Here is a 19216-nt window from a genome sequence, read left to right as displayed (position 1 = left end):
AGGTTGCAGACACTTTTACTGAGATCGACCTTGGTCCGCCAGAACTGATTGTCGATGACACTGACGACATCATTGACGCTTCCTGGCACATGGTTTCAACTGATGACTATGGGAAGAAAAACTCAACATCCCCATTCAACAAGCCAGCTGCCTAGAGGCAACAATCCCGGATAAAGAAAGACCTGGGCTCGCCCTGGATTGAGCGGGAATCAGGGCAATTAAAGCAACCTGCCCTGTTTTTACGCCAAGGCACTCTACGGCGTTCAGACCAAGACATGTTAAGCAATCTCGAGCACCTACTGCTCCTTACGAGCTCCGAATAGCTGTCGCTATTGTCACAATGTGCCAATATCATAGAACCAACAATCCCGTCTTTGTCCTGATCAAATCGCTCACAACTGTGGCAACGTATGTGCATGCAAGTGACTTGTCAACTACAAACAAAAGGTCGTAGTGCAAAGCTATAAATTCCGCCCGTCTAATGCAGAGACTAGTCCACACGTTCTCCCTTTCTTCTTTCCCATCCTTTCCAACGAACCTATCCTGCCGATTCCAATTCAGACCCAGGTAGTAAGAAGAAAGCCCCCCGTTCGACTGAATGAACCATCCACTAAGACCACAGCACGCTCACCGGTGTTGAATATACTGCAACCTCTTCCTAACCATGGCGGCGCAATCATCTCTCCCATCCTCGCCCTCTTCTGCTTCGCTGCCCGCCAAACTCAGCGCACCCTCGGCCCAGCCTGAAGTACCATCGACACCAGATGCCCTCATGCACGACCATACCACCACCGAATAACACGAAGACGCACACTCAGCAGCATCACCGCAGGTCGGCATCAAAAGCACGCTACCAATGCGCCTCTACTCTGACCCACCCGTTATTAACACTGCTGCTCCCGAGCCCGGAGAAAAGTCCGCAATCAACCACGCATGCACGCCAACTACTACTACCGACACGCAATGCAACCCCCTCGGGTGGAGTGAAGATCAGCTTTAAAAACGGAGATGACGGCTGGTTGATTGTACGCGTTCGACGATTTGTTTAAGCCGAGTGATCATCGTCGTTTGCAGCATGATTGTATGACCCCTCACTTTCTTTGATGTAAACGGAGGTGAGGCAGGTGCGGTGCTTTGGAGCGTTGTGGGAGCCTCTGTTTGCCCGCTGCGGACTCACCATGGACATGGATGACTTGAGGTTTATCATCATGACTTTTGACGTTGAAAGGGTCGGTGTGTTACTGTACAGGATGGATACAGAGGATGGGCGATGAAACGAGGCTGCGTCGTCAAAGGGGGGAGCGGGGAAGGTCGAGCTATGGACTAGACAAGATGGCACCTGGTGGCGCTTAAGTTTCTGCCGACATAGGTGGTGGGAGCTTGGAACATGACGGTCCAAATTACATGATTTTCGATCCTATCAAATGTACAGCTATTATTCTATAGTTATGACTCTGCACAAGAAGACTATTCAGCAAGTTCTGCTTTTCCAGAGCGACTTGTTTTGCGTTGTTGACCATCGAATAGCCCAAGCTCAACATCACACGGCACGGGAGAATTCGTGGTAAACGCACAAAACAATTTGATTAGTGTACTAAACAAAGCGAACGCTACTACCCAAAAATTTCCATATTTCCATCGCAGATATATTGGTCCATGTCCTTCGCTAATCCCACTGGTTCTTTCTCGAATGATATGAGCCCCCTTGTTCCATGTCTACATCCTCCAAGAGTCCAAGCACCGAATCAAGCACCGATCCATTGGACAATGCATGTCGCACCATATCTAGACCACCCCGGCTACTACAAGCCGTGCTTGTTCAAGAAATCAAATGAAACCTGAAACCCAGCCGTGGCATTTTTGTGGAGCGGCAAAGCATGGCCAGTGTTGGGCTGGATATCGAGCTGGATGGCACTCGCATTGGGAAACGTGTGCTGGAGTGCCTCGAGGCTGGTGACATTCTTGCAGTCACCGGCACAAATGAAGAAATCCAGCTCGGGCAGGATATAGTGTATCGGACCCTTGAAAGGACCCGAAGCCATGACAAGGAAACCGCCAGAAGTGATTTCGGCAACAGCGGTAGGCGATTTGATCGCATCGCCGTAGTCGAGTAGATCTGAAGTAAAGCCGCCGCCGAAGAAGGTCGAGTGGATGCCGCTCTTTTGCATGGTCACATAGCCACTGGGCCAGCCGGCGGAGTGCTGTACGCTCCAAGACGACCTGCCAACTGCGCCCAAGTACTTGTTGAGCACGTAGCCGGTGATAATGGCACCATCGCTCAAGTCTGGGTACGTGGCGATGAAGGCCGTGCTGACGATCGACCCGAAGCTGTGCCCGACATGCACGATTTTCTTAGGCTGCACACCGAATGCACCGCTCCGTGCCATCATGGTCAATTCTCGGAGGATCTCGAGTTCGTACTGTGCTTGGACCACGGTGTAAGCGTCGGGGTGATCGGACAGACCTGTCCCCAGCCGGTCGTAGGTGAGGATTGAGTATCCGGCTTCTAGAGCGGCATTGACATATGAATGCCCTTCGAGCTTCGCATCCCAGTATCTCCCATCGTAGTACGCACCGTGCGTTGCGATTTGAAGGACGTCTCCGCCGGATTTAGGAGTACAGATTTGGGCATGGATGTTATAAGTGCCGGAAATGGTTGTGTTTTGAAGGACCGGCTCGGGCATCGGCTTGTTGCTCCAGGTATCGAAATTGAGGGCCCAGGCTGTGGCGTCGATGTCGTTGTCGACTCTGGGAATATCAAACTTGTATCCATGCGACGAAGCGGTGACAGAGACATTGAGCTGTTTGCACTCCCCATGAGGTCTTGAGTCCCCCGCTGGCGAAGCCCAAATATGGAGGGGGAAAAGGGAAGCGAGAGCGAGCAATTTTATGGCCATGGTGGTGGTAGTATACAGGTTTCCGGTTTGAACAGTGCAACATATTTCGTAGATGTGCGAAAAGGCTGCAGCTATATAGAGCCATAGCGAGATTGACGTGTGGTTCCATTTCGTATTAACTGAGTGGCATTGCTAACCCTTTACGCAGGGTGGAGCATGTTGTATACGCTTGGGATTTGAAATTTCCGTTTTCGAAGACGCTACTATGACCTATTGTAGAAGCTCTGCCCAGGCGCTATTCCTTTTTTCCCATTCCTTGGATGCTTGGACCTTCACCTTAGCAGGCCACCAGTCTCTACATCGCTTGAACGAGGCTGGCTGCAAAGTTGAAGTTATGCCGTCAGCCTTGAAGGGAGCCACAAGCCCACTCTTGCCGAGCAAGGACAATGGCCTAGGCAGGGCCGTCATGACAGCCTTGTGCCATTCCGCTGCGCCCAACTTACCCTTGCCACGGATTCTGGCAGTGGCGGCAGTAAATGTGACGGCCATTCCAGAAAGGAGTACCAGCGGAACCAGGCTGACAAGGAGTATCATTCTCGCTGGCTGCCAAGCCGGTACTACAAGTCTCTCAGATGGAGCTTATGTTAAAACGAAGGTTCGAATAGCAGAGCCTTCTGGCGGACTCGACGACGTCACAATGTAACCCAAGAGTTATACCATCTGCATAGGAGAGTATTAATGTGTCTATGTCTGGCGTCAATCAGCTATTAGCCCATGTACAGGCGTACGCTACGTTACTTGAGCGTATTCGGCTGTCCTTAACCCCAATAGATCGATGTGTAGCATTAGCACTGCCACAGCGTGGTGCGGAAATTGTGTTCCGCCGCCATATTGTGTACATTTGAAGCCACTCGCAACCCAAACCTTGAACCGCACTTGTGGCTTGGGCTTACTCGATTTGGCCAATGCCAAAGACTAAAAGCCAGATCAAAACCGTGCAAGCGGATTAGGTACCTGCAGCGGGCCCTGGAACGTGGGTACAGCGGAACGTGGTTCGGAATGCGGCACGGATGGCCCGAGCGGAGTGATATAAACGTTTGCTCTTTATGCTTGACTGCGCCCCAGTGGACTCAGGAGTTCATTTTGACCCTTGGCACAGGCGAACTTTGAATGGGATGTTCTCTTGATGATGCAGAAGAATGGTCCCAAGCATAGGTGAAGTTTACCCAATATGCCCATCTGCCTCTGAAAAAGGAGCCCGATCTTGTCAAGTTGTCATGCTCGAGAGATGAGCGCCTGTCGCTGGGCCTCTCCTCAAAAAGCTCAGATCATATCAGAGACCGCGGCAAGCAGATCTCCAGCGCTCAATGATCGGAAGAGGAGGTGCTTGTTGAGGCTGGTCGACTAGCGCATTGTACGCCGAGTACGACCCTTTTGACGACCATTGAATCACGCCAACCGAACTTTCATGATAGCTACTTGGGAAAAGATGATCTTTGCTGATCTCCTCTTCTGTCTCAACCAATTTGGCCACATCTTTGGATCTTGTTCATGATATCCCTGTCCATGCCTCTGGACTCAGCTGCCACTGTTTTCCTTGAATATGGGGGCGGATCCAAGTGTTGAGCGCGTTCGAGGTGGTAAAACGATGTGGGAAATTTTCCTCGATTCTGCGTCTACACACTCCCAGCTGGACCTTCCTGGGCGCAGGTAGCACAAGCCTTTGTCATGAATGAAGTCGCCCACAAAGCATCCAGTCAAGCAAAATTCCAAGGGAGAGCAATTGCAGGGAACCGCGTAAAATATGCCACCAATCAACTCGATGACCTCGCTGTTGCCGTCAACAGGGTGTTTCTTGACCGGAGAGTGAAAATTGATTCACTAATGCTCTGCATGAAAAGTCGTCTACCCTGTGGCTTTGGACGCGAATATACACGAGATCCCTGTAAAGTTCAGGCATGCGGAATACTTGTTTCTTGTGCGACTAGTCCCTGGTCTCCAGGCAGGATAAGTGGCTCCAAAGCCCGAGGCTACTCTTCTATTGAGCATTCGATATGACGAATCAGTAATCAGCACTTCGGAGTTCCATCAAGCTGCGCTTGAGGCGATATTCCAACTAAACGCTGGAAGTCATTGAATCGCTCGGCGACAGTATGAGTTGACCTGCATTCTGGGAGCCAATACACATGAGAGCGTTTTTTGAACAATCAAACCCCTGATTCTCAATTGTCGTCCAAGCACAATATTTGCACCGCAGAAGGCTGTAGTGACTCCCTATCGAGTTTGAATGTGCGGACTTCGAAGACCTCAATTGTAGTCAATGAAGAAGCCCTGTGAATGCTTGTACCGTCTAGAAGCGTGAGCTGAAATGAGAAGACTAAGACGAAGAGCGGGCTGGATGAACGTCCACATAATTACGGTCCGAGCCATTTTCCAATGCGAGCAATTGGTACAAGGGACAGAATATTCGCTCCGTACTGGCAGCTACGGGGTCAGGTAATTACCGAATGAGTAATACGAGAACGAGGCTCGGGAATTACGAGTACGAGATATTCCTTGGCGCTGACACCCCAACTCCACGTCAACGTCACATCAGATCAGAGCTTTGAATCTTAGATTCCCGGATGACTCACCTCTTCTCAAATAAAGCCGAGGCTGCATTGGTCCAATTTCATTATTCAAACTCAAACGTATTCAGTCGATGGTAGTCGGTGCCATCGCCTTCATCAGTTAGTTCGCATCGGCAGATCTCGCGGCACCATGAGGGAGACTCACAGCTACTCAGCTTCCCAATATGTGAACGATGGAGGGTTTCCCTTGACATGGATGTGCCGCTGGTGCTGTGCAAACCATGCATCATCGGGCATGAAACATGAAGCAGAGGAGTATCATCTACGCAACAAAAGTCAACCAGGAACGATCATCGGCCGGCCCGCTGGTCGCGAAGCATACCATGGACAATCAGCCATGTACTATCAAAAACAACCTCGTAACATGACGGTGGAAAGTAATCAGAAACCATGAATTGCTACAGCACTCGGCTGCGGCAGAGGCACGAATCTAGACGGGGGAATCGGAGCATTCGCGAGCCGGGCCGCATTGGTGGTACGGGCTTTGTCACATAGCGCAGAACGTCCGTTGTCAATTCTCGAATTATGAGCCTCTGAACTAGAAATCATACTGTAACTAAATATCACTGTCATTCAAACAAGAACTCAGGGGCACAGGTCACGAAGGACTAGCAGCTGCGTCCGGCCTCGTAACCAGTCAGGCCGCATAAACGACAAAAGAATATCCTGACAGGTACGCTGTAGGGAAGGTTGACGCACCTGAGTTCCAGGCCTCAGCTCAGGTAATGCTTATCGATGAAAGATTATAGAAAGCACTGACCTTGGAATATGGGAATCTGGTTTCAGAAGGACGTTCAATATCGGCTGAGGAAAGTGGAACTTCTTGGTGGTCACAGATTCTCAACAGTCAAGGCTTTGCACCTTCGTCCGGTGCCAACGGCCAGGTCGACCGCATATCGGCAGGGGAAACGTCGCTAGATCCACGTTCCTCCAGTATAGCAGAAACCACTTTGAATGTGAGGTGGGACGATGCTGTATGTCATCCAGGCCCGCCAGAAAGGGTCCAAGTCAGGCACAACAGCAAGATAGCCTTCCACTGATCGCACCCACCGACCTCAAAGTTCGATCCCGCAAAGTAGCCATCCAACACCCACATCATTTGCACCCCCAGCATTCAAGGTCGCGTCCTCCGATATCACAGACACCGACAACCAAAATGCAAAAACTTCTTGTCAAACCGAGGCCGATACCGACTGGCGATGATACTTCTAGCATGGATACTTACTCGTAGTGCTCTGCATATTAGCTCGTCAAGCAAATAGCCCAATAGTGTAAATCCAAATTCGAGATCAGCAATCATACTTGGTTCGCGACGAGTGAAACAAGGAGTTTACGAATCGCCGGTCTGCTTCTACTTTGCCCACCCGTCAAGGTCGGCACTCTGGCGATTCGAGAGAATCCATCTAAGCCCCCTTAATCAGCTCCGTGGCGAGTGCGTCGTACAGGGCATCGGATCCGTGGGCCGCAGAGCTGGGCAGGACGGATCCCTCAAATTTCTTAGGTCTTGCGAATAAGGGAGAAGATGGTCGACCCGCTATCCAGCGGCCCAACGCTCTACCTAACACATAGTAGCAGCAAGTTGACTTCTAAGGTATCAAAACACAACGAGCACGTGCGCAAACATATACGGATGGAGGCTTTCTTCCAAGGTAATCGGCCTCGTCATATTTGGATTGAAAGAGACTGTGTAGCCTCCAAGATGTAGATTCTTTTCTCCCTAGTTTCCGTGGTGGGCAACTGTTATTATACACATCAATGGAAGCTGGTTTGATACCACAAAAAAACCAAACAAACGCTTTGTTGAGATTTTCTCGTCGTTGTGCATGATACATTAATGTTCAAGGACAATTGCATTGTCACTCTGTATGAGCTGTGGCATGGGTGGGTGGATACTTGGTGACGCTCGTAATGTCCGGCAATGTTGTGTTCAAATACTAAATGATGCTTCCTGGGTTAGCTGTCGAGCATCTCCCTGTTCGTTGCTGGTTTTTAGTGCTATTGATATCGTCTGGTCTTTGGATGGCAGACACAGTAGTGCCTGCATGCAGCACGGTGTTGTGATCTCCCAATCAGCGGCTTCGCGAAATGTCTTGGTTGAGTTCGAAGTCGAACGCACCAACGCCTCTTTTCTCCGAACCCTTCATTGATTCCCCCTCTTCATAGTCGAAAGTTATATTTGTTGTCTTACGAATGCCTTTTGAGTCCAACATGCCCTCCTCGTCACTTTCAGGATCGTTGTTGTTGGTGAGATTTCGCGAATGTCGGTGGCCGGATCGAATCTGAGAGTCGCCGTAGCTCTTCATCCCGATGTTGTGACCTCCATGGCTGACTCTGCCGGAACCAGAAGCACCAGTTTCTGCAGCTGTTGTTCTGTTGCCCCAGAGACGTGGGAACAGTTTGCTCAAGGGGGCTTTGAGGATGGGCAGAGCCGCGCAAATTATGGAGACGTCGACTTCGAGAAATGTCCAGCTGTTAGACTTGGCTTGGTAATCTGGAACACGATCGTTAGTTGACTGATCTTGATGGAATGCAGCATTATGGGTCGACGTGGACGACATACAGACTGAGTCATTTTGAGAGACTGTTGGGCCCAAAGCCACACATCTAATAATGGTGCAAGCCATGACGCTGAAATGTTGTTAGCATGGTCTACCTGGTCTGGTCAGGATGAAGAGCGTACAATATTCCTAGACTGAATACGAAGGCTAATCCGATCTTCTGAGAAAGTGGTAATTTCAGGCGCACAATTTGATTCATTGGGAGGATGATGAGCATCAGATCGGCTAGGAGGGTGAACACTGAGTTCACGTACCACAGGATACCGATCTTGATACAGTGACCTGGAAGAGTTTTCCTCCAGGCTTTCTCGATGGGACTATAGATTCAGTCAGCTTCTCCCGCTTGATTATAGCAAAGCGGCGAGACATACTCGCACTGCCAGATACTTGTGCATACTGCAGCAGTACAGTAACAAATCACAAATGCGATGACGCCCCAGGAAATCATCTTGAATATTCGGCTCGGGAAGATTCTCAGGTATAACAAGACAAGAGAAATTTTGGTCATGCCATTGGCAAATTTATATAGTAGTTGAGCGACCCACAGCCACTGATAGCCATTAGTCGGTGTGTTCACTGTTCGTGGGCTTTAGAGTCCCTCACCAAGAATGCTTTGACCTTGTTGGCCGCATCAAGTTCATGAGTATGCAGACCCATGCCGTAATATACCTCTGCGTTCAAGTCAGCCGTAAGTTAGATGCCTGCAGAATAAAATGCCGACCATAATTGAAGCAGATCGTCATCCCAATGGCCAAGGCCTGAAGCAGTCAGTGACCAAGACCGAAGATGGATATAGAGACTCTTACCAAAGATGCGATAAGGGTGTAGTCATCCCAGCCAGTATTCCGTTGCATGAAAATCCGAACGCAAAGCCTTGCGATGACGGTCACACCGGCAAGAGCGCACATGATGATACTGACATTTGCAAGTTGCTGCCCATGAGGGTTGGGTGGTACCCCGGCGGCAGCCCGTGGTTCTATCATGGCCAACTACACAATGCAAATAGTATCAAATCCTCGAGAGCAGGGTAGAGTGAAAACACCAGGCTGCAACGGAGGGCATTGGGGCAAGGCGGTGATTTTGTCGCATTTGCGAGAAATGTCCTGCTAACGGCTTAGACCTTTGAGAGACTGTAGTGCTCAATATGGGGCCCCTGGCTAGAAGTGCAATTGCAGGAGTCAGGATTAGAGGAGGAATGGGGACAGCGCTATGTGCCAGGTACCAGACTGGAGAGACTTACGTCCCTTGCGCACTAAAACAGTCTTTGAAGACACCATTGATTCGAGCGAGCCAAGGCCGGTGTGACCTGATTGTGATTTCAGTGCACGCCCGCCTAGGACCTCATATGCAAGAGGAAGGCGGCTTCGCTTAAACCCACTATCCAGGATTTGCGAGGGTTGAAACACGCTTTGCTCTCCCTGTATGGAGGATAGTAGAATAACACATAGCATGTAGCTGTATGCACCTCGTAAATTACTAAATACAGCGTGATATTCGTGCATGTCTGCTCTCCTAAGACTTGGGGCTACTACAAGGTGCCCCGAGCTTGAGTGCTCTTCTTGCAGGAACACATGATGGAACGAGGTATTGCACAGCGGAAAAGCGACATGTACTCATAGGCCGATAATCAGTGCGAGAGTATCGGTAGCGGGCCATCACTGTTGCCCCAGGCTTTGGGAGTGAACCAAAGTTACAACACCTAGGCCGATCTAACAGCAGTCTGGTTCCGCTAATTGCATGAAGCCTGCATTAGAAATGAGCAGAGTAGCCTCTCTCGGTTTGCCAGAAGGGTAGTAGTATGGCACGGAGTTCCTAGTCCTGCATGCAAGAATCGAAGCAGAAAGCTCCCAAGAGCAAGGATCTGCCATCCCGAGGACGTGGAGACGGTCGAGACTCGACGAAATACCAGGCTGCCGAACGGAGTATGCCGGGTTGAGAACCGTTGGTGCGAGACGAGGGCCGGTAATCAGCAGTAGCATTTGTAGATCATGCCGAGCATCTCCACCAGCAATTGCAAGAGACTCTTTCCGGTGCTGTTTGGCTTCGTGCTGTTTCGCTCATGGATGCCTTGGAGGGGTGTCATATCAGAGGATCGTGATCAAGGATGGGCGGGTGCGAACTCTCTTAGGAGATACAATCTTCAGTTTCGCTGGCGAGTCACTGCAGCTAAGCAAAGGCTTACACGTGACAGGAATATTGTATCCTCGATTTAAGGGTTGTTAGGACTGGGCTGGATGTCCGCTTGTCATGGCATCCTTTGTCCATTTCCCAACATATCAAACCCACCTCAGCGAAGCATCCTGGCTTGTTTTTCGTCTCTAAGGCGAGCCACGACGTGAGCCCATGGCCGTTCACGGGAGTATCTTCCATAGCCCCATCGATGTGTTGATTTCGGCATTCCAACGTCGGTCGCTCGTGTGTCAAGCAGGGGTGTGTGTCCAGATTATGACTCCTTGGACGGTTCAGCAGCTCTCCCAAGTCTCTGACAGGATCGACTGCCATTGATTCTTTGCAAGCTAGCCGCAATCGAAGAGAGGGCGACGTTCCGGATCCCTGGCTCATCTTCCCCGCAAGGCCGTTGGCGGATCATTACCGTTCCTGGGACAGAATGCTTACGTTCCCGCTTATAGCGCCACACCATGGTCTCACATGGGGCGCGCCATCTCTCCCCCAGCCCTGGCAGAACCTGTCCAGTGAACGTTACTTTCTAATTAAGATTGATCAAGAATCGGGATTGTTCTCTTGATGGCGCTTGATTCCGTGCTAGGACTCTTGTCGAACTTTATCCCAAGTCTAGATGAGCTGTGTGGCTGTGCCGGTGGTGAGCTCCACCACCACTACAGGTACTCCATACCAGTAGTTGCATTTGATCTGGGCACAAGCTGTTTTCCATGCCGATGGCGGATGCTCCCTACGCAGACAACTCTCACGGAAACTCATGAATAGCGGGGTGGGCACAATTATGAGGCGTGACTGTTAGTCTCTTACGAGAAGCATAGCAGGATCCCAGATTCGATTTATTGCACCCGTCCTGGAACTCGATCGCAGAGTTTTGAGGAGGTACTCCGTACTCGATAGCCAGCAAGCCTAGGACGAAGTACTCGGACTGAGCAGGTTCGAGCTTCCCTGATTAGGACGGAGAATGAAGCATCCGTATGGAGATTTGATCAGGGATAGCCTTGTAAGGCCACCGCTAATCATGCTCAAAGTCTGTTGCCGATGTGCAAGTTTGGCATTTCGCCCGAAGCTCTGTTGTATCATGTATACCTTGTCACGTACTCCGTACCGCAGGACGTTTTGCAGGAAGCACCCATCGCTACTCGCCTTGTTGAAGTTATTGGCAAAGTGAGTCAACCACGATCGCCCCTGCACGTGCATAAGTACTGACGGTTGGGATTTGAAAAGATGGAGCGCTTTCAATTGGCTTGATAAAAGTCTATTAGGATTACTATATTACTGTGCAGGGCACTACGAGCCCCTTGCGCACGACATTCTCCATGTATAGGTCATAGGTTCGATATGAGCGTCAAAAACGGCGCTACTCTCTCTAATTTTAACATTTCGCGGTGAACGAAACAAGACTCTTCACTGCTTCATCCCGCAGAGTATAATCGATGAGTTTTCCCTCCCCAGGGAGAATTGCCTCGGCGTAGTTGAAGTTGGGAGAAACTGATGCAAAACCGCCAAATTGGCCTCGAACATCGATGACGTTGAGAAGTCCTTGTCGGTTTACAGTGAAGTTACCACCTGGAGAGGAAGTCTCGCCGGTGATGGGGTCATTGGCTGAGGTGTATGCCGAGGTTGCCACGGATGTAGAGACATTGAGTTGCTTGGAGATCGCAGTGATGGAACACTTTTTGTTCGCAACGCTGGCAAGGTATTTGTTCGCGGCATACATGGCAGACATGAACTTTCTGAGGAGAATCCGCTGCGTACTGTTGCTAAGTGCCGCTTCACGGACAGTGAACGCTGATGAAGAGAATGGCTGGATGAAATCGGAAATCTTGGCAAGGATGTTGGGACGCTGAGCCGCTGGCACATCGCCTGCCTGGCTTGTGAATGGATATGTGAAGATTGTGGCGTAGACTGGTGTGCCGTCTGGAAGCTTTCCAGCTACAAGGTCCGCATAACGGATCACAGTTGAACCAACAACCTAGCGAGGGTAAGTAGGGAGATCCACCTGCACGTGCGTGTTTCTTACCTGGAAAGTATAGTCGCCGTTCTCGAGATACAGGCCGTGGAGGGCTAGTACTTTTCGAAGAATGTATGCGTAACCACTGATGGGTGAGTCGACCATGAGCGCCTTTCCTTTGAGCTGGGTTATGGAGGTAATGGAAGCGATGGAGGCAATGGTCAATTCCGGCCCGCCATCAAGCTGACCAGTCACAGTGAGAGGTTGTTGCTGGTTGAAACGTAGATTGACGGCATTGTCAATAGTGCCTGTCATGATATCGTAGCCGCCATTGAGTAGCTGGTTGTAACCATATGTTGAGTTTGGAACCTGGAGGTAGGTGACATTGAGGCCATATGCCTTGAAGAACCCCAGTTGATTGGCTACAGAATAGGTGGCCGTTTGTGTGAATGCACCATAGTTGACATTCTGAAGCTTTGTTGATGTCGAATCTACCGAGTCCACTGATGTTGTCGAGTCTTGAGGCAGTGCGAACGCCGCCACCGCAGCTGTCAAAAGATAGAAAACGTACATCGTTCAATAATGGGATGTTTGTGAGAAGAGAAAGTTGGGATGCAGGATGAGAGAGGCACAGTCGAGGTCGAAGAATTTCCCAATATATATGGAGAATGCAGGCTCTCGATTCACGAGAAAGCAGATCGAGTTTAGTTGCCACGCGGTGGACGGGCATCGTGCCGAATGATCCCTTCGCTTTGAACAATTTAGAATGCAAGATTGGCAGAGGAATGGTAAGTGGAGATCCTCATTCCAAGACGAGCCATTCCGGAAGACTAACTATTCGGTAAACGACGTTATTATTGCATTTCGACATAGGCTATGCTTCCCACGGAGTAGAGTGTTGATAGAGATATATTTTCCCGTCGAGCCTGGACAGTAGCTTCGATGTCAACCTTAGCGGCCCTATTCTGAATGATGCTGGATTGCGTTTGCCCAGACAGGCCGTCGTTACAACTAATTTTGGTTGTGATTCTTTCTTCCGCCTTAGACAGCAAACTCGAATTGCTCAACATCGTTTGTTGAGGCGTGTCTTGTCACTCTGAACTTGAAAGAGGACGAAAGGTTGTTCTCCGAACTGAGGAATGCCGATACGCGCGGGCCGGCTCCATTAGCTGATGTACAAGTGAACCATTGGCTGCTCTGATCAATGGCACGGAGTACGGAGTACTCCGTACTGTCCTCGTTAATGGTCCCTGTCAAGCCTGAGGCGACTAGGCTGTTGATCCCTGCAGGTCCCAGGTGTTATTTCCCCGACCCTTGGCAGGTACCGGACAGCTGCCGTGTACGGAGTATGTCGGCCCCATTGTGCCATCACAGTGGCTGAGCTTCAGTGCGTGAAGCTGCGGTGCCCTGATAGGAACAGTCCTCAGCAGAACCCTGGAGCTCCCGTGCGAGGGAAAGTATTCGCTTCAAGGTTGCAGATGTCTTAATAGTCTACAATAAGCACAGACAAAAATTTTCAAATGCTCATATGCTCACCCCGAAGATGATGGTTCACTTTTAAGCTGGACTGAGACCACAACATACTAGGCAAAGCACCGCATTATTGGTTTCGGCAACCTATGGAGCACGCCATTGTCTCTACGCGACAACAACCGAGAGAGGCGTTAACAAGTTGTCGGAGCATCTCACAACGCTTATGGCCAACTAAGAGAATTCTTGCAGAACGTGGCGTCACTGGTCGAGTAATGGAAACGTGGCACTGTTCCAGGCACTTCCAGAACGACCTTGGCAAGAGTGCGAACGCAGTTGGATGATGCACAGTGCCATGACTGTCCAATCTTGCGAGGATATCTTCAACTGTCACACAGATGCCAGGAATCTGGAGCCCGCTGGATACCTTTCCTACAATCTAGTAAGCATCTACTGCTGATAGTCAATTCAACTGCTGGACCATCCTTGTTGGAGGAACTTCTTCATATACTTCCAGCATGCAGACTTTCTTGTGTTTTCTCCACCAGATGATGCCTCAGATATCGTGGGCTATGTACAAGAAGTCTCCTCACGGAGCACGGCTACGTGGGCAAATCAAACGCTTTAAGTGAAACATCCTTCCAGCACTCGATTTCTTTCTGACCAAGTATTTGCTGTAAAGGATGGCTTTGGGTTGTCGAAGTATAAATAAGGTGTGTCACGTCCTGGCTTAAGGCGGCGGGATATCCGTCTTGAAGCGGACAGGACAAATCCAGCCGGAAGAAAGCAGCGTCAACCTTGACTCCATATGGATTTCCGCCTGCGCCTGCCTCTGGCCGCAAACTGCGCTGAACCTCCGCTCCCATCAACTTGAAGACTGGTGAATTCCACGAGATATCAACATCTCCCTTTGCTTCTCAGATCCAGGCCACGCCGTTCCTGTCGGGCATGTGCATTGGATCAAGACCGATTCGTTAGGCGTGTCTTCATCCCAGTCATTCCGTTGTCCCTGTCCTTGCACACTCCCGACAATGGATCGCTGATCTGTTTCATCAACCAATGCTTCTCCACTTCACTCCCAACGGACATTTGGTTTTAGTTTTCCTTCTCCGGTGTCGACGTGTCTACAAGTGTCGCCTTCCGTTTCCTTCCTGAGAATCCCCTGAATGTGTGTCTGTCCGACGTCTCTCTATTCCCCTTCGAAGCCTGTCTCCGGAAGCACAAATGTCCCTGTCGAGGTCTCCGTCACCACTACCAAATGGAGGATGGACTTCAAGAGGTTTGACCGACCGCAGTTCGACGCCCAACAGTCTATATGGCAACGTCAACGGCTTCAGTAATAGCGATGATCAATGGGCTGCAGCCAAGGCGAGAAGTGCCCAACTCAGAGGCTATCCTAGCATCCAAACCAAAAATGAAGGGTTCTTTCAAAGATCCAAGAGGAAGATATCCACATTACCAGTTTTCAACAGTCCATATACACCTCTGTCGTCGAATTGGAAAGATCCCGAGAAACTGGGCCGGAGTCGGTGGACTCCAAGAGGTGGAAGTGCCTTGTCCAAGCTGAAAACTTTCGTTGGCAATGTCCTACGAAAATTCAAGTTTCTTTTTATTATTCTGTCTGTCGTCACACTGACAACTGTCATCATGTCACAAACAAGTAGGGGCCTGGTTCGGGTCTTTCGTTGTTCTCACGCTAACGTTTGATTACAGATGTTCGAGGCAAATACCGCAGTAGTTCTCGGCTAGGCGGCGGAAGTAAATTCGTCATCATCCTGGGAGCCAACGAAGGTGGAGGTGTAATGGAATGGAAAGGTCCGAGGGAGTGGGCCATCGAGCGGGATAGTATTAAGAATAAGAGGAAATATGCCGACCGCTGGGGCTACCATTTGGAGGTCAGCGACATGAGCACCAAGAAGAGATATGCCCACGAATGGAGAGAGAGCTGGGAGAAGGTTGACCTTGTTCGCAATGCCATGGCAAAATACCCCAAGGCTGAGTGGTAGGAGAAGTCGGAACTTTGCCCAACCCCCCGTACTAACCTGTTGACTCCAGGTTCTGGTGGCTCGATTTGAATACCTTCATTATGGAACCATCTTATTCGTTACAGTCGCACATTTTCGCCGACCTCGCAAACAACGTCTACCGAGACATTAATGTGTACAATCCACTCAATCTCACACATCCACCGGAAACGGACTTTCTCGATTTCGTAGCCAGATCGCCAACGGGAGACAACCTCACATCCTCCATCGACATCATCATACCTCAAGATTGTGACGGGTTTAACCTGGGATCTTTCTTCGTTCGAAGGTCCTCATTCACTGATCGATTGCTCGACATGTGGTGGGACCCTGTTCTGTATGAACAAATGCATATGGACTGGGAACACAAAGAGCAGGACGCCTTAGAACACCTCTATGCATCTCAACCGTACATGAGAACACATTTTTCTTTCATTGCGCAACGAAAGATTAATTCTTTTCCTCCTGGAGCTTGTGGTGGGGAAGCTAAGACAGGAGAGAACCCTCTCCTCAATTCACGCTTTCATTACAATGAGGACGAGCGCGATTTCCTCGTCAATATGGCAGGGTGTGAGTGGGGCCGGGATTGCTGGGCAGAAATGTACTCGTACCGCGAGCTCAGCAACAAGCTCAATCAATCAACAGGCGACAAGATCAAGAGCTCACTCAAGAAAGGTTGGGCGGGACTCAAGAACTCCGTGCTGGGCGCAGACAATAAAACTCCCAAGCGACAACAACAATGATTGAACATCTTCCGGATTGCACCAGTCTATTGAGAGCCGATCTTGGCCTGAATCACGCGATCGTGTCGATTAGACACCACGGCCGCAAGGGAATTGGCTCCCGACAGGAGCACGACCCGGGGTTTTTCATGCCCAATGATGACGAATTTTCATGATATCAATCATGACTCCTCTAGAACTCATGGAACAGACAAGACGAATTTTATTGTAATTAGCGATTGGTGTTCGTACCTTGAGGAGCAGGATCGGGGTTATCGCCACAACCGCAGATCGGGACGACCCACGAGTTCTCTATTTTCTTTTTCCACATGTATACCTAGATGGCCGACTCATGGGGTTAGACTGGGGTAACCAAGGCACACGGTCCTTGATGGCAACGGCGGCGCGGGTCGTTTCTATGACATGTCTTCAAAGAGGCCATGCTGCCTCGGAGTGAAAAGCAATGGTGATGGTTCACGGTTCGGGAATTAGCTGGTGAGTTGTTTAGTAATACTACCTAGGCATAGGTCAATAGGCGCTTAGGGCCATCGAAGGCGTTTGCGTCTGGGAGAAGAAACACAGTCGTTCCATGACCGCCAGGCCCAGCGATCACGACCTACCTAGTCAAGTCTTTAAGCTATTCATCGGTAGCACGGGCCTTGTCTGCGCTCTGACATCCAAGTTCAAAGAAAATATTAATTCTCAACTTGCTACCTTGCTACCTAGGGGTGACCAGTTGGCTAGCTACCAGGGTATGGTATGATTCAATGCACGACATGCATTGCGTAGAAGGCTGGAATGAAAGGGTCTTGGCGGGCGGTATCAGTGGCTTTAGTCAGAGAGACAGGTAGTTCATCAAACTCCGTCTGATGACCCCTTCGCCAGCGCGACCGCTCACAACAATCCCTCAAGTGAGATCCGATTTCGTTATCTCCAAACCCAAAAGAGAAAATCCCAATCCGGAATACCTTGAATCGATCCAATTACCCCCTTTTTGGATTTGAGGCCCGTGGATGGCATGCAACTGACAAAAGAAAATATCGAAAACACGGATCACATCTCCCCTTCCTTATAATGATACTCTGTCTCGCCCAGCTAGCCTCATGCCCATACGCGACCAGATTTCAGATCTCAGGCCCGACATCAACCAACGAAGCAAGTAAAAGATCCTTTTTGATGGCTTTTGCGATCTAGGTCTTGGATTTCTGGCCGACGCGATTCTTGTTGGAGGTAGTGCTGGCACTCGCGGTGGGATTGGCAGCGGTGTCGATAGGATCGTGCTTGAGTTTCCGAGGAGACGTCCGGGTGCTGACTGTTGTCCAGCCTTGGTCGCGGTCGTCTGCTGTTGCGTCGCTGACGCCCCGTCCAGCTGGGGCCGGGGACCGACTGGAACTTCCCCACGGAGCACCACTGCTGCCAGCAATTGCTGCCGTGGTGGTCTTCAAGCTTGCACCCAAGGCGGGAAATTCATTTTCATCGAGTTCCCGAGCCTGCCCTCTGCCAGCTTCGCCGCCAAGAGCAAGGCTCTGGTCAATATCCTTGATTATGTCACGGGTGTGAGCCTTGACTACATTCTCTTGTTGCTCGACGAGGCACCAGCCTGCACCCGCTCTGTCGGCGTCAGTCATGGCGGAGATTCTTTGGGACATTGCCGTCAGCTTCGAGCTCGTGGTCTTTAGTGTTCTGAAGTAGCGCTGGGTCAAAGTTTCATCATTTGGCGCGTGTGTCAAGCTCTTTTCCACCAAGGAAGTTTGCAGCTCGTCAAGTTCTGCACACAACTGCTGTATTTCTTCATCTCGCTGTTTGATGCGTGAACGCTCTTTCTGTTTCTTCAGTTGGATGTTTTCGTGCTTGAGATTGTTCAGAGCTTGGACTTTTCCTCTGAGGTATAAGACTTCTTCCTTCACCTTTGCCGCCTCATCAGCTACAGCTTGGCCCTCCTTGGCCCTCAACTGTAGGGATGTATTGTTGGCCTTGAGTTTCTCATTCTCTTGTTTGAGGTGGTGTCCACGGTGGAGTGCTGCACCAAATTTCATGCGGAGCTGCAGGTAATCGCCTGTGAAGCGCAGAGTATCTTTAGTCTCTGCGTTGAGTAGGTTTGAGAGCCGGGTAACCTTGGCTTTATGATAGCCTTCAACATCCTTGAGCTTCTCTTTGGTGGAGTTGAGCTCTTGTGTCAGCGCCGAGACATCCTCCTTCGCCAAGCGGGACTCCAGCTCTCGAAAATGAAGGTCTGCCAGCAAGCGTATGACTGCATATCCTCCCTCTGAGGTCGACGGTGGGGTGCCTCCCACAAATGGTGGACCGAAAGGGGGCCAGTCAATGTTGACAAAGTTTTGAAGGTTTAGTTTCGTATTTCCTGTGAGCTGGAGGGTGTCAATGATGTGCCTCAAGTCCTCGGCTTCCATTTTGAGTTGGCGTTTGGTTGCAACATTGTCGTCAGCCTTGTTCTCGTCGTCAGCCCCATCTGGGACCTTGTGGGCACTGATCGGCATCTCCATGTGCTAGGCGAGGCTGTGCGTGCGAGGCAAGGCGATTGGAAGAGCACAACATGCAGCTGTTGTGAGTTGCGCATCATTTATAATGTGTTGGTGGACGAAATTCAACTACAATGAATGAGAGACAGTGGGAAGTTGATAGCGGTGGGACGGGCAAGTGTGAAACTCTTGTCCAAGATCGATCTCGCCGAGAAACAAAAGAAGGCTTTCGCAAGACATCGCCCCGTGAGACCAGACCGCACTGCCTACCTCAACCACCCGGGGTGGGTTGTGATGATTTCGTGTGATGTCTTGCTCATCGGGGCGTGCTGACCTGCCTGGGAGCATTCGCAAGTCGCGCACTGC

At 50.3% G+C, this 19216-nt stretch overlaps 5 protein-coding genes across 5 annotated transcripts; 1 reads left to right on the top strand and 4 right to left on the bottom strand.

The window, feature by feature from the left end:
- Positions 1 to 1802: 1802 nt before the first annotated feature.
- Positions 1803 to 2897, bottom strand: A1O9_09472 (uncharacterized protein; the record flags this gene model as incomplete). Its single annotated transcript, XM_013401442.1, has 1 exon — positions 1803 to 2897. The coding sequence occupies one exon, from the start codon at positions 2895 to 2897 to the stop codon at positions 1803 to 1805; it is 1095 nt and encodes a 364-aa protein (XP_013256896.1).
- Positions 2898 to 7536: 4639 nt separating this feature from the next.
- A1O9_09471 (uncharacterized protein) lies at positions 7537 to 9008 on the bottom strand (the record flags this gene model as incomplete). Its single annotated transcript, XM_013401441.1, has 7 exons — positions 7537 to 7958; positions 8028 to 8095; positions 8148 to 8342; positions 8397 to 8575; positions 8629 to 8696; positions 8747 to 8783; positions 8832 to 9008. The coding sequence occupies 7 exons, from the start codon at positions 9006 to 9008 to the stop codon at positions 7537 to 7539; spliced, it is 1146 nt and encodes a 381-aa protein (XP_013256895.1).
- A 2570-nt stretch (positions 9009 to 11578) lies between these two features.
- Positions 11579 to 12730, bottom strand: A1O9_09470 (uncharacterized protein; the record flags this gene model as incomplete). Its single annotated transcript, XM_013401440.1, has 2 exons — positions 11579 to 12178; positions 12227 to 12730. 2 exons carry the CDS (start codon positions 12728 to 12730, stop codon positions 11579 to 11581), a joined length of 1104 nt encoding a protein of 367 aa, XP_013256894.1.
- A 2121-nt stretch (positions 12731 to 14851) lies between these two features.
- Positions 14852 to 16394, top strand: A1O9_09469 (mannan polymerase II complex MNN10 subunit; the record flags this gene model as incomplete). The annotated part of the gene is made up of 3 exons (XM_013401439.1): positions 14852 to 15287; positions 15341 to 15629; positions 15683 to 16394. 3 exons carry the CDS (start codon positions 14852 to 14854, stop codon positions 16392 to 16394), a joined length of 1437 nt encoding a protein of 478 aa, XP_013256893.1.
- Positions 16395 to 17563: 1169 nt separating this feature from the next.
- Positions 17564 to 18868, bottom strand: A1O9_09468 (uncharacterized protein; the record flags this gene model as incomplete). The annotated part of the gene is made up of 1 exon (XM_013401438.1): positions 17564 to 18868. One exon carries the CDS (start codon positions 18866 to 18868, stop codon positions 17564 to 17566), a length of 1305 nt encoding a protein of 434 aa, XP_013256892.1.
- Between the last annotated feature and the right edge of the window lie 348 nt (positions 18869 to 19216).

This window comes from Exophiala aquamarina (assembly GCF_000709125.1).
Source record: "Exophiala aquamarina CBS 119918 chromosome Unknown aczIA-supercont1.10, whole genome shotgun sequence".
Classification (NCBI taxonomy): domain Eukaryota; kingdom Fungi; phylum Ascomycota; class Eurotiomycetes; order Chaetothyriales; family Herpotrichiellaceae; genus Exophiala; species Exophiala aquamarina.
This window is presented reverse-complemented; position numbering and strand designations above follow the sequence as displayed.